Source organism: Protopterus annectens, chromosome 2.part0 (genome assembly GCF_019279795.1).
Source record: "Protopterus annectens isolate FY-2018-M chromosome 2.part0, PAN1.0, whole genome shotgun sequence".
NCBI classification, from domain to species: Eukaryota; Metazoa; Chordata; order Ceratodontiformes; family Protopteridae; genus Protopterus; species Protopterus annectens.
The window spans coordinates 1,014,554,843-1,014,571,648 of NC_056728.1; the positions used below are offsets into that span (position 1 = coordinate 1,014,554,843).

The 16,806-nt window shown below is 43.8% G+C and overlaps 1 protein-coding gene across 3 annotated transcripts in view; it reads right to left on the reverse strand.

Annotated features, from left to right (window-relative positions):
* The window catches only part of UNC5C (unc-5 netrin receptor C), a 1,141,364-nt gene that overhangs the window by 210,090 nt on the left and 914,468 nt on the right, over positions 1 to 16,806 (reverse strand). For all 3 annotated transcript variants that reach the window (XM_044061271.1, XM_044061273.1, XM_044061270.1), the window contains exon 6: positions 6,670 to 6,837. In XM_044061271.1, the coding sequence (XP_043917206.1) occupies positions 6,670 to 6,837 (168 nt within the window). The remainder of the gene's footprint in view (positions 1 to 6,669; positions 6,838 to 16,806) is intronic.

Genomic DNA, 16,806 nt, shown 5'->3' on the forward strand with positions numbered 1-16,806 from the left:
ATTTTTAGTTGCTTTTTGAATTCTCCACTTTTGGTAGTGGAGTGACGGGACAATGGAAGTTTGTTCCATGATAATGCAATTGAATGACTGTAAAGCATTTTTCCAATATTTATGTTTGGATTGGTCACCTGCAGAAGGTTTTGTTGTGTGCTTCTGAGGTCACGACTGGGTGTGTAGGGTGTAACTATGGAAGTAAGGTCAGGGCAGGAGTTGGAGCTATTTAGGATGGTAAGTACAATTTGTAGTTGTGATATTTGAACCATGTGGGGGAGCTCAAGCCATCTTAAGCTTTTCAGGGATATACAATGATGGGATTTGTAGCTACTACTGGCTGTAAATCTGGCTATCTTGTTATAGATGGTTTCTAGTTTGGTTAATAGTTTATTTTGGAGGTTAGTAAGTATGGGGGCAGCATACAGCAGGGATGGTAGAATAAATGTCTGAGCCAGTATAGTTCTAGACTTGTTAGGTATATATTTGTTGTTGCGATATAGAAGACTTAGTTTTTGATTGGGCTTTTTGATACAGTTTAAGGTATGTAGCTCAAATTTTAATTGGCTATCTATAGTAACGCCAAGCAATTTGGTGTTTGAGTCAGCGGTGCTAAATGTATTATCTAAGGATAATATATATAAATATTACACATAGATAATACATATTGTCTAAGGATAATATACATAAATAATACACATTGTGGGGGGTGGTTATGTCAAGTGATCAACATATGCAAACATGAAATGACTATTGACTAATGAAAGTAAATCAGTAGTAGTTTTCACATGGAATTTTTCGGTTTCTCTCAAGTAATGCTTGCAAAATGATTTAACATCAACTTACTGTACATTCATTTGAGATATAATAGTTGTGTAAAATCTTATCATAACCATAGATGTCCTTCTCTTCCATGTTGCAGTATTCATACTGTGGTATTTCCAGCTCTCAAGTGACCTGATGTCAGCTCCTATACAAAAACTTAAGCCTGGCTGCCATAGGTGCGTGGGATGTCACACGTGTAGGGCTATAAACCATGGAGTATAAATGTGATGTCGGCATGTACTGACCTCAGAACTTGAAGCCCAGAGAAGAGACTAAAAGGCCAAGGAGAAGCAAAAGCAAATGTCCTTGCAGGGCTGCAATGAGTGGCCTGCAGTGAGGGTATACCCTAGAGAAGATAAAGGATATCAGGGTGATGGAGGGTGGGAAGGAATACTGCAACATGGAAGAGAAGGACATCTATGGTTATGGCCAGATTTTACACAATTATTCTATGTCCTTCTATTCCCATGCTGCAGTATGTATACTATGGGAGAGTACCACAGCTAGGAGGAATGTTGGGAGGTGGCAGAGGTGGAGGATTCTAGGAATCTTGCAGGATTGTCCTGGCACATCCTGCCCTGGCCCTAGAGACCTGGTCCAGCTTGTAGTGCTTAGAGAAAGTATAGACTGTGGACCAGGTGGCTGCCGCCATGATGAAAGCTGTGTCTAGTCCTTTCATGAAGGCCTTAGAGGTAGCCATGCCTCTGGTAGAATGCGCTTGCACTCCTTGAGGCAATGGTTTGTGATGATGAGACTAGCAAAAAAGGATTGATTTTATTATCCAGGAGGAGATAGTGTTTTTGGAGACTGCCTTACCCAAGGGCCTGGGATGGAAGGAAATGAACAGTTGGTCAGATTTTCTGAAAGACTTGGTTTTGTCCAAATAGAATCTCAGTTGCTTATGTACATCTAGGGAATGGAGGATCCTCTCCATGGACTTAGTAGAAGAGGGGAAGAAGGTGGGCAGGTGAATAGACTGGTTTAAGGAAAGCTCATTAACTACTTTGGGCATAAAGGAGGGGTTAGTGCATAGGGAAACCCTGTCATTGTGGAAGGTGGTGTAAGCAGGGGAAGCCATCAGGGCCTGTAATTCAGACACCCTTCTAGCAGAAGCAATAGCCACTAAAAGGATGGTTTTCAATGTGCACATTTGAAGAGATGCTGTGCTGGCTGGATCAAAAGGAAGGAGGGTAAGCTTTTCTAGCATGGAGTTGACATCCCAGGAAGGAGGAATGGGCTTTCTTGGTGAACCAGTCTGGAGAGAAGAGGTGGCTGTAAAGGCAATCATGCAGAAATGGGTGAGAGATGGACTTTGACAGAAGAGTAAGCTAGTCCCTCCTTAATGAGTCCACAGGTATAGTTCAGGACCAAGGAAGGATCTGCTAGAAATGGGTCCTTGTTTCTCAGAGAACACCATTTGGAGAATCTCTGCCATTCAGACAAGTAGTTTTTTCTAGTTGCTGGTTTCCTGGCCTCCCTCAGGACAGAGAGCACGTCTTCCGAGTAGTGTTGTCTAAAAGAGATCAAAAGTTGATCACCCACAGAGTTAGTTGTAGTAAAGACAGTTGTGGGTTCAGAAGAGATCCCTGCCTGGTAGGGTAACTTGTGGTGACTGCCCTTGGCTAGTGAAAACAGAAGGGGGAACCAGTGTTGCCTTGGCTAATAGGGAGTCACCAGCAAGATTTTTGGTTGTTCCTTCTTGATTTTCAGAAGGACTCTTTGAAATAGAGGGAAGGGTTGGAGGGCATACAGGTACATTCCCTGCCATGAAAAACTGAAGGCATCCACTCTTCAAGCTAGTGGTGAGTGAGTCCTGCTGCAAAATTTGTTTAGTTGTCTGTTCTGGGGGGAGGCAAACAGATCCAGTTGTGATGTGCCCCACTAGTGGACTATGTGTAGGAAGGTATCCCTGTGTAACATCCATTCGTGTTGAAGAGATGTGGTTCAGCTGAGCAAGTCTGTTTGCTTGTTTTCCTGAGAGGGGGTGTATGAGGCTTTTAGGAAGAGGTTGTGTTTTGCTGCTATTTCCCAGAATATCAGGGTTATCCGACATAACCGTTATGGGTTTGTCCCTCCTTGTTTGTTCAGGTACCACATGACAGTCGTGTTGTCTGTCACAATGTGGACAATTCTTGGTTGCAGCATGGGAAAGAAAACTTTTACAGCTAGGAGGACAGCAGTCATCACCTGACACTGATGTGCTGTTTTTGCAGGGCAGGTGACCACCACTGTTGTACCCTGTAGCCCTGCAGGGTTGCTTCCCCATCCTAGGTCTGATGTATCTGTGTGCACAGACAGGGAAGTGGGAGGAAGCTGAAGAGGAATTCCCTGGTTGTTGGAAACCTGCTGAATTCACCACTTCAGCTCTAATTTTAGACAGGGTAGAAGGGGGATGAGTTTGCCTAGAGGTTGTTGCTCTGGGACCAAACAGTCATTAAGTACCATTGGAATTTCCTCATATGCACCCTTGCTAGTGAGTGCATGGGAATGGTGGCAGCCATGAGACCTATAGTTTGTAGAAACTGTCTTGTAGATAGATGTGACTCTGTCAATAGACATAGAAAATGGGAGGAGAAGGATTGTACCTTGTTTGGTGGTAAGAAGGATCTCATTAGATCTGTTCCGATTCTGCACCCTAGGAAAACCTTGTCCTGCTGTGGGAGGAGAGAGGATTTTTGGAGGTTGAGAGTGAAACCCAGGTTTTTTAGAAGGGACATGGTGAATTGGAGATTTGCCAGAAGGGTGGACTGTGATTCTGCCAAAATGAGAACGTCATCCAAGTAAGGGTAGATTTGTATTCCCTTTGTTCTGCAGTGGATGATGGCTGGGGCCAAGCACTTGGTAAAAACTCTGGGTGCCGTAGACAAACCAAAAGGCAATGCAGTAAACTGAAAATGAGAAAAGGGTCCAGAGAAGAGCAGGAACCTCCTGTGGGAGGGTCTGACTTGGATGTGCAGGTATGCATCCTTTAGGTTCAGGGTAACCATGAAAGCCTGAAGTGGAATGAAGGCTAAAAGAGTTTGAAGGGAGAGCATCTTGAAGGAGGGAACCTGTAGGAACAGGTTTAGGTAAGGGTGGTCCAGGATAGGTCTCCAGGGGCCATCCTTTTTTGAGACTAAGAAGAGGTGGGATTAGAAGCCTCACCCCTCCTGACCTGAGGGAATTGGTTCTATGGTTCCTTGGGAGACTAGTTCCTGCAGGATGGGAGGAAACAGAGGGAGTTGATTTTTGGGAGGGAAAGGAATTTGTATTGGTGTAGGTTTTTCTTTTCAGAAAGTATCCTTTTTGGATGATGGAAAGAACCCACCGATCTGTAGTGATGGCTTTCCAAAAAGGGAGCTATTGGGTAAGGCGGGCAGACAGGGGCACTTGGGCAAGGCAGTCATGCAAAGGAGGGTCCCCCTCTATCTGGAAATGGCTGTTTGTTTGGGGGTTGTGGCTGTAGGGGTCTGGGATAAGGTTGTCTCCGAGATCCCCTACATGGTCAGGCAGTAGAGTGGTGAGATGTGGAAGTGGCCTTTCTAACAAAGGGTGTTTTGGCTGGGTAGTTCCTGTAATATCTGGGTACTGGGGACACCAGCAAGTGCTTAATGTCCTGAAGTTCCTTGCTTTTTTCTTGCAAGTTTTTAAAAAGGTTTGCAGCATTCTTGCCAAATAGAAGGTTGTTATCCAAAGAAGCATCCATGATCTTGGCTTTAAAATCATCTGGCAGAGGTTGTAGTCTGAGTCAGGAGTATTTGTGCAAGGTGGATGCAGTGGCAGCAGATCTGGCAACTGCTTCTGCAGCATCACAGCTGCAGGGGATAGAGTGTCTGGCAACTTGGGTGGCCAGTGACAATTTGGAGGAAATGTCAGATTTGGATAGACAGTCCGGGGTGGTAGCCAATAAGGTGGAGGCCTGAGAGATTAGGTCTAGGGCATACTTCACCATGTGAGTTTGGTAGTTTATACCCCTGAAAGCTAGGGTAGAGGAGGTGTATACTTTTCCCCCATCATGTCCATGGTTTAGCTGTCTTTGTCGGATGGCAGTAGGGAAGCAGAAGGCAACTGCCTAGACTGTCTGTCTGGGGATACTGCAGTAACAGCTGGGTTGGCCAAAGATGGTTTTATTATGAACTTGCAGTCATCAGGGACTTTGCAAAACCTAAATAGCCTCTTAGGGGCAAGAGGGTGAGAGTCTGGGTTCTTGGAAACAGAAGTGAAGGCATCCAAGAAAGCTGGGAGTACTGGAGGGATGGCTGAAGGTGAAGGGGAGTCAAGCTGTAGAAGCTCAAAGTATCTCTTCTGGGTTTCAGGGACTAAAGAAGTATCCCACTTGAAATACTCTTTCACTTTTGAGATAGTCTCCCCAAATGATAAGTCCTCAGGTGGGGAGTACCATTCAGGTGAGTAATAGTCTATGGGAGAGGCAATCTGTGAAAGATAGGAGACATATTCCTCAGAGGAGGAGTAAGATGGGTCTGGGTCTTCCGGGGTAACTGTTTGCTGAGTAGATGCTAAAGGTAGGGAGGAGGCAGAAGCCAGCCTAGGGCTCAGTACAGGGATGCTAGTGGGAGTAGGGCCTGTAGGCCTAAGTACCACAAAGGCCTGCATCAAGGAGGAAGTGAAGGACTCCCAGTCTGGGGCTGCCGGAGGCGTCGGGCTCAAGTATTTAGTTTTCTGCTTCCTTTTAGAAGGAGTGTGCATCTGGATGGGCAAGGAAACAGAGGCCTACACTGGTGTAGGAGAGGTCTCGGTTGGCCTGTCCAGCAATGGTTCCCCCTCAATGTCGGTTATGACCAACATCTGAATCAACTCCGCTGACATGCTTTCCATGGGTACTGACACAGCCTCTTTCAGAAGAGCCATCAGAGTAATCGGGTGTCCCTCGGCCCCTAGAATGGTAGTCAGCAGGACATCCAAAGGCAGACTAGCATCTGGAGAAGTCCTGCAAACCTTGGCCTTCTTCCGTGGTTGTTCAGCTTGGGCAGCCAACTCTGGATCCATCCTAAGCGCGAGGCATTTAAGCTTTAGATTTTCTAAAAATAGATTTAACACGGACAGATAGCTGCATAAGGTCTTGGGTACGAAGGATTGGCAAATAGAGCAGGCCTTGTGGTCATGCTCTTTACCTAAGCAAAAGACACGGCGGTCGTGGGAGGCTTTGTGCGGAATCTGGCGCCCGCAACTATATTTACTCTTTTTCTCCGGCATCAGCTAAAGAAAAGCAACTACAGCAATCCAGCTAAAGCTTAAGAAAGTACGAAAAAGTCAAACCCCAATGGGGTACTTATCTTTTCCAAGTCTTTGGATGTAGGAGCGAAGCAGTTGAAGTAATCGTCACCTGCGGTTGAAAGGTTCAGAGGTCTGTGCGTGCCGACGTCACATTTACATTCCATAGTTTATGGCCCTACGTGTGATGTCCCACGGACCTATAGCAGCCAGGTTTAAGCTTTTGTACAGGAGCCAATGTCAGGTCGCCTAAGGGCTGGAAATCCCACAGTATGAATACTGCAACATGGGAATAGAAGGACATCTAATAAGTCTCCAAACATGTGCTCAGTGAATACAAATGGGACATGGACACAGTACTAAAGTGCACACACACACACACACACACACACACACACACACACACACACACACACACACAGACACACACACACACAGACACACACACACACACACACACACACACACACACACATACACACATACACACTAAACTTTGTGTCAATCAATTAAGCACAAAATTATTAAGGCAAAAATGTTGCTGTTATTAAAGTGGCCAGTGACTAACATACTGTGCAGCCCTGCTGGACACAAAATTATGGGTGAACTTTATTAAGGGCCATGCACAAATGAAAGGCATACCTGGGCATATAGTAGTGCAAGCAACTTTCTGCACATTTTGTCCTTCACAGAAAGCACCTCCATTTAGTGGAGCAGGGTTGGTGCAGGTCCGGGTACGCTTCTGGTAGCCTTTTCCACAACGGACGCTACATACTGACCACTCCGTCCAGGTAGACCAGCCACCATTGACTACAAACCGAAAAAGAAATGATCAGTGAATCATGCATAACACAGAGAATGAGCTTGGCATTCATAAAAAAGGAAACAAACAAGCAAAAAGCAGTTTCAGAATACACACATTTGAGTAACCTGCATTAATTTAAAAAAGAACAGGGGTCTGTTCTACCAACTGAAATATATCCAGAGTACTCCTGTGTTACACTCCTATACCACTACCCAATAAATGAAAGTGCTGTGGAAATGTACCACACTTTTATAATATCATAATGCTGTCTCTGCTTTTAGGGGAATAATACTCCAAATATATAAAAAAAAAAAAAAAACAGAAAAATACCACTAGCTATAATGAAGATTTTCCTAGCCTAAATGGTGTCAGGAATAATCCTGTTGTGTGCTGCACTATTAATTCCACACATTGCCTTACACACTGCTCTGCTCAAGACAAAAAAAAAGGAGAGTCACAGTAGTCTTGGTACTCACACATTTGACCTTTGATGCAGCAGAGGGACAGAGCCCTGACTGCAGCTCAATTGATCAGGTTTTCATTAGCAGCCCCAACTGGAGAGGAACCAGGCAGGGAAGGAGAGAGAGGTGGGGGGGGGGCAAGAAAGACTGAAGCAGCATGGCTCACTCACCTCTACCAAGGTGAGGGTGGAGATTGTCTTCACTTGAAGGCCCACTGGTTGGTACTATCTCCCTGGTAGAGACAGCAGAGACCACACCAGAAGTACCAGAGCTGCTTTGAGGGAATGTGTCTTGTGATAGTGAGGGGACATCCTCTCTGGGCATCCAGAGCATCCTTGGCAGGTGCATGTGATGTTAAGGCAGGAGAAAAAAAATGAAAAACATTAAGAGACCTCAATGGTACTCCTCTCAGTCAATTTCCTCCAGATGAAGGGAGTAAGTGGGGTGACAGACCAAGAGCAGGTACAATAATTAGCAAGAAATAGGGTCAAAATGTTACAAAGAAAGACTTCTTACTCATCGGTGTGTTACACGGAGCAAAAGGAAAAGAAATGAAGCAAAACTGAATGTGGTCAGGCAGACATCTTGTTACACCCTGCTGGGTACGTGGCATTCATACAAACAGCAGCAGATAAGACTGTAAATGGAAAACTCAACAATTGCAGAAGGAATCAAACTTTTCATCTGCACAGCTGAACACTTAATTTAAGAACTAGTGACTGCAGAGTAGAGCACAAAACTGACTTTACGCTATATCTGGTTCATGTTTACATGGGGAAAAATATGGAAGTCTGCCAGAGCCGCATACTGCAAAATGTCTGAACAAGGTCTCATCATAACTCTTACTTAACACCAAAGCCACAGTGCATTTATTTGAGTACATATTAAATGCTTAAAAAAGGCAAGAGGCTGATAGTGTAAGGTTTGATATTAAGTTTGAGGAACAAAGCTGCAGTAACCGAGTTGTAAAACATTACCAGGTTTACTTGCATAAAGACAATTAAGATCCGGATGCAGCAGAATCAGAAGGAATCACTGACAGATACAAGTAGGTGGAATTGAACTTTCAACTAGATTTAAGAAAAAAATGGGAAACTAGAAAAAGGGAGCTGAGACACTGGAACTACTTCCAAACTAACACATACTTTGAGACAGAAAACAGCTGTGACAGTCCTTGAAAGACATCAATCAGTAATCCAAAGGGACTTGGTAGCAGTAAATTGTAAGCAGTTGAGGGCCCTATACTCACAAAAAGAGACAACAGAAGCACAAACAAAGTACTATAAGGTATTAATGAAATAGGCTATGACAGGCAAGAAGAATATCTCTGTGTGGTTTGGGTACAATAAAAGACCACAAGGAGCAACACTTTGCATGCACTAGTGAGGGGGAGAACAAGAAGTGCTAGAAAAGACATGATAAGCAATGATTACATATGAAATCTTTCTTATGCTAACAAACTTTTACATGTGGAAGTACAGTTTGTATTGTGGTGCATGACAAGAAACCTTGATAAAAGCTTTGTATGAAGAGTAGTTAAGCAGCAATAAGGATGAGCATGTCATACTAAGCACTGACTGATTTCATCTCATAACTACATGAGTAAAAGGAAACTCACAACTGCAACACACACACACACACACGCATGCACACGCATGCACACACACACACACACACACACACACACACACACACACACACACACACACACACACACACACACACACACACACACACAGAGGAAAACGGTAACCAACAGTTAAGATCCTGACTTTCCTCTCTTAAGGTCACTGCTCCCCCAAACAGCTTCAATAGACAGTAATAAAAGTAATAAAACGAAGAGCAGAGTCCAGCAGACCATCACACACTTTATTTAAAGCAGCAGTTTTAAAACGTTAGCGCTTTCGGGTAACCCTTCTTCAGACAATATTTTTAACAAACACCAAGGCCATATATTATACAGCAACTAACACCTAAACAACCAATCACATTAAGTAAATAACCCATCTCTTCTTTAGGGCTGGTTTTAAAGGAATATTAGTATTTAGACCAGGTGGGTGGTCTGCTGCTAATTCTATTATCCATTTTAACTCATTGCATTCAGTAACATTTACTATGTCCCCCCTCTTTTATTCATGCCTACAATTTGAACGAACATAAAGAAAAAAACATGATCTGGAAAGGTCATAGTATGTAGACTTAAAGCATTTCGTTCATCCTTCAACCGGATGACAAATGATGTAAAATCCTTGTTTTCAAGTTACAGTTTGTCTTACCTACATAGCAGCTGGGACAGGAGTTGCATTGCACCAAGTAAATCACATTTTCTGCATGACAATCCGCAAATAACTTAAAATATATCTTTTCTTGCTAATAGGATGTACAAAATAGCCTTTATCACTAATATAAGGGCATGCTTTGCAGTGTTTACCGGAAAACGTTCCTACTCTACTAGATAGGGGTCTATGTGTCAACTTCAAACCAGGTTCATGGCATAACAAATCTTTTAGATTACTATTATGCCTAAAAACAAACTTAGGTTCCATTTATAATATAAATGTAATATAATGTCACAGTCCCCGTTTATATTATTGCTATACTGCAGCATGACCCTAGGTTTATCCCTGTAACTAGAGCCTGTATCTGACACTGCTCCTAAGGGGCTCCTATTAGCTGAAAACCAGGGACTAGCTTTGTTCTTTCCTATGTTCCCGTGACTTATCCAGAGCCTTGTTCACTATACTCTCTGTGTAGTCCCTCTTTATCATATGACCATGAAGTGTGTCAAGTTCTTGACTAAAAGTATCTTCCTCCTTACAGAGGCTTGACACCCTATGCCCCTGCCCTACCACTATATTATTAAAAGTAGGTTTGGGGTGCATGCTATGAAAATCTAAATAATGACTTCTCTAGCATATGATAAAGAGGGGCTACACAGAGAATATAGTGAACAAGGCTCTGGATAAGTCACGGGAACATAGGAAAGACAAAGCTAGTCCCTGGTTTTCAGCTAATAGGAGCCCTTTAGGAGCAGTGGCAGATACAGGCTCTAGTTGCAGGGATAAACCTAGGGTCATGCTGCGGTACAGCAATAATATAAATGGGGTCTGTGACATTATAAAACAAAATTGGAAAATATTAATGAATAAGTTGAAAGGAATGTTAGATACGGAACCTGTGTGGTTTTAGGCATAACAGTAATCTAAAAGATTTGTTTTGCCATGAATCTGGTTTCACGTTGACACATACACCCCTATCTAGCAGAGAAGGAACTTTTTCCTACATGCACTGCAAAGCATGCCCCTATATTAGTGATAAAGGCTATTTTGTACATCCTATTAGTAACAAGAAATATGTTTTTAAGTTACATGCGGATTGTCATACAGAAAATGTGGTTTACTTGGTGCAATGTAACTCCAGTCCCAGCTTCTATGTAGGTATGACAAACTGTAAGTTGAAAAAGTACAGTTGTGTACCCTTACCATAAATGTAGATGTTTGAGTGTATTCGCTGTTGCAGTCATTACATTTGGGTTATCTGCTTGCAGTAGCCTTCAATCGGCCTGATTAATAAAGTCTTGGGTCCTGCATCGGTTGCTGTCCCTTCTTCTATGACATCAGGTCGTCAGGGGTATAAAACATGCAGCCGACACCATTACATCAGTTTTTCTTGCCCCAGATGTCAGGTGCCCCCTAATGGGAAGCAATTAAATCCATAATACAAGGAAATACCTCCAACAAAAAAGCAAATACACCAAAAAGCTTTTTGAGCATAGTAAGTGAGAATAGAGGTGTAGCCAAAAGAAGAGGGGGCTGGAGGGTGGGTAACCAGGACTGCAACAGTGAATACACTCAAACATCTACATTTATGGTAAGTGTACACAAAGTACAGTTTTGTACCTACCATAAATGTAGATGTTCGAGTGTTCACCCTGCTGCATTCATCACACTTGGGTTATCCTGCCGTCAGGCGGGCCAGCAGTCGGCCCGAATTCCAAAGTCTTGGCCCGGTGTCGGTTGCTGTCGCTTCTTCCCTGACGTCAGTGCATCAGGGGTATATAAGGGGCATCTGACGCCATTTTCTTCAGTTTTTCTTGCCCCAGATGTCAGGTGCCCCCAAAAGGTAGGCAATATATATATATATATATATATATATATATATATATATATATATATATATATATATATATATATATATATATATATATATATTTATATATAGATATATATATACATATGGCTATATAAAAATAAAACAAAACCCTTAGGTACAAGCAAATACACCACAGAGGTAGTATAGGATAAAGTGGTAGAGATATGTTCAGCTAGTTCAGAGGGGATGGAGGGAGGGAGGATAACCTGGACTGCAGCAGGGTGAACACTCGAACATCTACATTTATGGTAGGTACAAAACTGTACTATGTTCATCGTGTTACCCTGCTGCAGTCATCACACTTGGGTTGAATCCAAAAGCTAAGGAGGGGAGGTGGAGTCAAACAGAGTTAGAAGAGGCTAGTAGGCCCTGCAAAACTGCAGTGGCAAAACCAGCTCTAGTCTTAGAGTAAAGAGGTAAGTGATAGTGTTTGGTGAAGGTGTGCACTGAACTCCAAGTAGCAGCTTCCAGAATATCCTTGGTTGGCACTCCCCTGAGAAAGGCTGCTGATGTAGCTGTAGCCCTGGTGGAGTGGGACCTAATGTTAGCAGGTACTGGTTTCCCATGATGTGTGTAGCAGAAACGTATGCAATGCCCTATCCATTTAGAAATGGTCTGTTTTGAGATAGCTTTTCCTTGTGATCCTGTAGCATAGGCTACAAAGAGCTGGTCAGTTTTTCTGAAAGCCTTAGTTTTATCCACGTAGTAATGTAATTGCCTGTGAATGTCCAAAGAGTGCAGGAGTCTTTCTCCTTTATTCTGGGGATTTGGGAAGAAGGTGGGCAAGTGAATGGTTTGGTTTAGGGCCACACTGGATACCACCTTTGACATAAAGGAAGGATTAGTCCATACAGAAACACTGTCTTGATGAAGAATTAGGAAAGGTTCCACTGCCATTAGTGCCTGTAGCTCTGAGACTCTTCTAGCTGAGGTTATTGCTAGTAGTAGGGCAGTTTTCCATGAAAGAAATTTTAAATCAGTTGAAAATGCTGGTTCAAAGGGCGGCAGTGAAAGCTTTTCCAGGACCAAGTTGAGATCCGAAGTAGGTGTTGGAGCTCTCCTTGGCAGTCTTAAGTTCCTAGCCCCTCTGAGGTACTGTCTTAGGAGTGGATGTGAAAATAAAGGAGGATCCGTGCTGTAATGAGCTGAAATTGCTGAGGCGTGGATCTTAACAGATGAAAAGGAAAGTCCTTTGTGTAACATCTCAGTTAAATATTGTAGAATCTGAGGAATGTTTGGCTCCAGGGGATTTAGGCCTTTAGCCTGGTTCCAGGTGCAAAATCTTTTCCATTTGTCTGAATAGGTTTTCCTGGTACTGGGCCTCCTGGCCTCCAGAATGACATCCATAACAACTTTGGATAAAAGTGTTGTCTGGTTGTTTAGGTAATTTTCCATGCAGCCAGGTTTAAAGTCTTGAGCTGGCTGTGTAGAATCAGATTGTCTCGCTGGGTGAGCAGGTGTGGAATTTCTGGCAAAATCCATGGTGGGCCCTGGACCATGGTCCTTAAAATTGGATACCAATGTTGGTGTGGCCAATCTGGTGCAATGAGAATCATTTGTGGCCTCTCTAATCTGACTTTCAGCAGTACCTTTGCTAGAAGAGGCAGTGGAGGGAAGGCATACACTGTCAATGTTTTCCAACTGAATGAGAGAGCGTCCACTTTCCAAGCTAGTGGGTGGACGGTCCTTGTGCAAAATTTTTGAAGTTGGTGGTTGTGGGGGCTTGCAAACAGATCTATGTCTGGGCGTCCCCATTTTTGAGCTATCATTGCAAATACTTGTGGATCTAGTTTCCATTCATGTGGATCCATGATGTTTCTGCTTAGGTCGTCTGCCAATGTGTTTTTCTTTCCTGGCAGGAATTGTGCTTGTAATTGAACCTGGTAAGACAGTGCAGTGTTCCACAAGGACATTGCTTGCCTGCATAGAGGGTAGGAATGTGTGCCCCCTTGCTTGTTTATGTACGTATGTTGTCTGTCCTTATTAGTAGTTGTCCTGGGTGTAGAAGGTCCTTGAAAGTTGTTAGGGCATTTTGCACTGCTAGCATTTCTTTTTGATTGATATGCAGGTGTCTCTGATCTGTAGTCCATTTGCCCTGAATGCACTGTCCTGCCATGTGTGCTCCCCAGGCATAGTCCGATGCATCTGTTGTCATAGTTTGCCTGGCTGTGGGTAAGGTGAAAGGCTGACCCTTGCTGAGGTGACATGCCTGTGCCCACCATAGAAACTCCTGTTGAAGGCAGGGAATGAGTGGAATCATTGTTTCCAAGCTGTGGCTGTGCTGAGTCCATACACTTTTCAGGTACCATTGTAATTTCCTCATATGCAGTTTTGCAAATGGTATTAGTAGAATGCAAGATGCCATGAATCCCAAGGCCTGCAGAATTTTTCTTGCAGGAAGTTGGGTCTTTGTTGCCATTATTTTGAAATATTGAAACAGTTTTCGTTGTTTGTCTGGCGTGAGATAAGCCATCTGGGCCGTTGTATTCAAGCTAGCACCCAGGAATGTTATGTTTTGTGAGGGCACTAGTTTTGATTTCTTTTTGTTTACTGTGTACTCTAGGCAACTTAGAAGGTGTTTGACAAATGCCAGATGCTGTAGAAGAATGTCCTTGCTTTCTGCTTGAATAAGACAGTCGTCCAGATATGGGTATATTTGAATTCCTCTTTGTCTGCAGTATGCAATTACTGGTGCCAGGCATTTTGTGAAGACCCTGGGCACAGTAGATAAGCCAAAGGGCAGTGCAGAGAATTGATAATGCGTTGAACCTGCAATGAAGCGGAGGTATCTTCTACAATTTTGTCTGATACGGACATGCAGGTATGCCTCCTTGAGGTCCAAAGTGACTACCCAAGCATTCTTGCCCAGCATGGGAAGAAGCTGCTGTAGTGTTAGCATCTTGAATTTTGGTACCTGCAGATATGTGTTCAGAATTGAAAGATCCAGAATGGGTCTCCATGCTTTGTCCTTTCTTGGAACTAGGAAGAGTCTTGAGTAAAATCCTTGTCCCTGCTCCTGTGTAGGTACCTGTTGAATGGCTCTCATGTTCATGAGAGCTGTAATTTGTTTTTGTGCCTCTGCCCATTGATTTGGTGTCAGGTTTGGCATTCCTTTGAGCCTTGGTAAGGTATGAAAGTGGAATCTGTATCCTTGAGAAACAACGTTTAGAACCCTTTTGTCTTTTGTGATGATGTGCCAGTTGTCTGCAAAAAATGTTAGTTTTCCTCCCAAGGGTGTTGCCAGGAGAGATTTGCTTGGTAGTTTGAGGACAGAGTCATTGTGTCTGCCTTCTGCTAGCTTGGGGCCTGTCTTCTCCTCCTTTCTGGGTAGCAGAACCCCATTGGCGAGGTTTGTAAGGGCCCTGTGACTGACCTCCGCCCCTTGGGCGTCTGTATTTGCCCCTCTGTGATCTGTCTGAAGCTGGAAAGGACCAATTTTTTGTTGGCCAATTTCTGCTGAAGCGAGGGGGTTGTACCTGCAAGAAATCCTTGACCGTTTGCATAGATTTAGCCTTATCCTCCATTTTCTTTAAAACCTCTTCTTCTTTGACACGAAATAATACATCCTGTTGTAAAGGTGCATCTAATAATTTTGCTTTAACATGGTCAGGGAGGGTTTGCTCTTTTAACCAAGCATATCTACGAATGACAGAGCCAGTAACAGCTGCTCTACAGGAAGCTTCCAGTGAATCAAATCCGCATTGTAAAGTATGCTTGCCCACCTGTTCAGCTGCATTCAACAGATCCTGCAGTTCCTTGAACTCAGGCTGTTCTGAGTGTGTGCTCATTTTTTGTTTTAACTGAGACATCAGGAATTGTTGATATTTCAACATGTGAAACTGGCAATTTAATGCTCTCATAGCCAGAGTTGCAGAGGTGTATATTTTCTTTCCCCATCTATCTAGGGTTCTGGAATCTCTTTCAGAGGGCAGAGGATTTTTAGCCATGGAAGCTTTTGCTCCCTTAGGATCCTGTGATATGGTTTCTGGGTCAGCTACCGGGCTTTTATAAAGGAATTTGTGTGAGTAAGGTACTCTGTAGTATCTGTCTGGTTTGGCTGGAGCAGGAGGTAGAGAGTCTGGATTTAAACTAGACTCCAAGTAGACATCATCCACAATATCTAAAACAGGAGGAATAGCAAGAGGTCTGTGCTAGGGTAATAGAAGGAACTCTCGGAGCCTTTTCTTAGAATCTGAGTAATCCTGGCCTTCCCAGTGGAAATGTTCCCTCATAGTCTGCAATGTTTCCCCAAAGGAGTAGTCTTCAGAGGGAGATGCTGAGGGAATAGAGTCTTCAGCATCAGAATCCTCATAAGGTGGAAAAGTGTAATCCTGTTCCTCAGAAGAATCTGAGGAGAGAGAAACCTGGTCAGAGGATGCATAATCCTCTTCTTGTCTTGGTCTTTTATCAGGAGGGGGATGGGAACCCTTGATAAGGGTAATTAAATCTTCAGCCATCTTAAGCATCTGTTTCGTAGGCATGGGCCCTTGACCTCTAGACTGATGAACAGTTTTCTTAGGTTTTAAAGGAGTTTTAAGTTTAGCATAAGATTTAATGGTGAGTGTAGTCGGTCTGAAGACACCTTCTGCAACCGAAGGTGTTTCCTCTGCACCAGTGTCTAAATCTGCTCCGGTGTCGGTAGATGGCTGCGTCGGCCTAGTAGACTCCACGTGGGAGTCGGCAGCTGTCTGGGGTTTCAGCTCTGCGGTCGTCAGGGGCTGCGTAGGCTCCTCACTGAAAACCGGAGAACCAGCGACAGGCCCAGCTGAGGCCTCGGGGTCTGGCTTATTCCTAGGCTGCCTGTCCTTATCCTTGCGTTTTTTATGAATTGCGGTCGTCAGTTGCTTCGACGGCATGATATATTTGAATTTCCTACCAAAGTAATGCCGTGCGAAGTCAAAACGGCGTTTGATAGTGCGTTTATTAAACCTAGCGCAAAACCGACAACCTGTGACGTCGTGGTCTGGGCCTAGGCAAGAAATGCAATAGGAATGGAAGTCCTTATGAGGTATTTGCTTCCCACAAGAAATGCAATTATTAACTTTTTCTGACATCGGACTGAGGCAAGAAAATGTTCCCCAATGGGGTACTTAGCTTTATTGAAGACTTCGGACTGAAATTCAAATCGAAAATCTCAGGTGTCGGCCGACCGGCACTTGCGAACTGCTTCTGCTTCGGGCACTGCGCGGCAAGAAAGATTGAAGAAAATGGCGTCGGATGCCTCTTATATACCTCTGATGCACTGACGTCAGGGAAGAAGTGACAGCAACTGACACCGGACCAAGACTTTGGAATTCGGGCCGACTGCGGGCCTGCCTGATGGCAGGATAACCCAAGTGTGATGACTGCAGCAGGGTAACA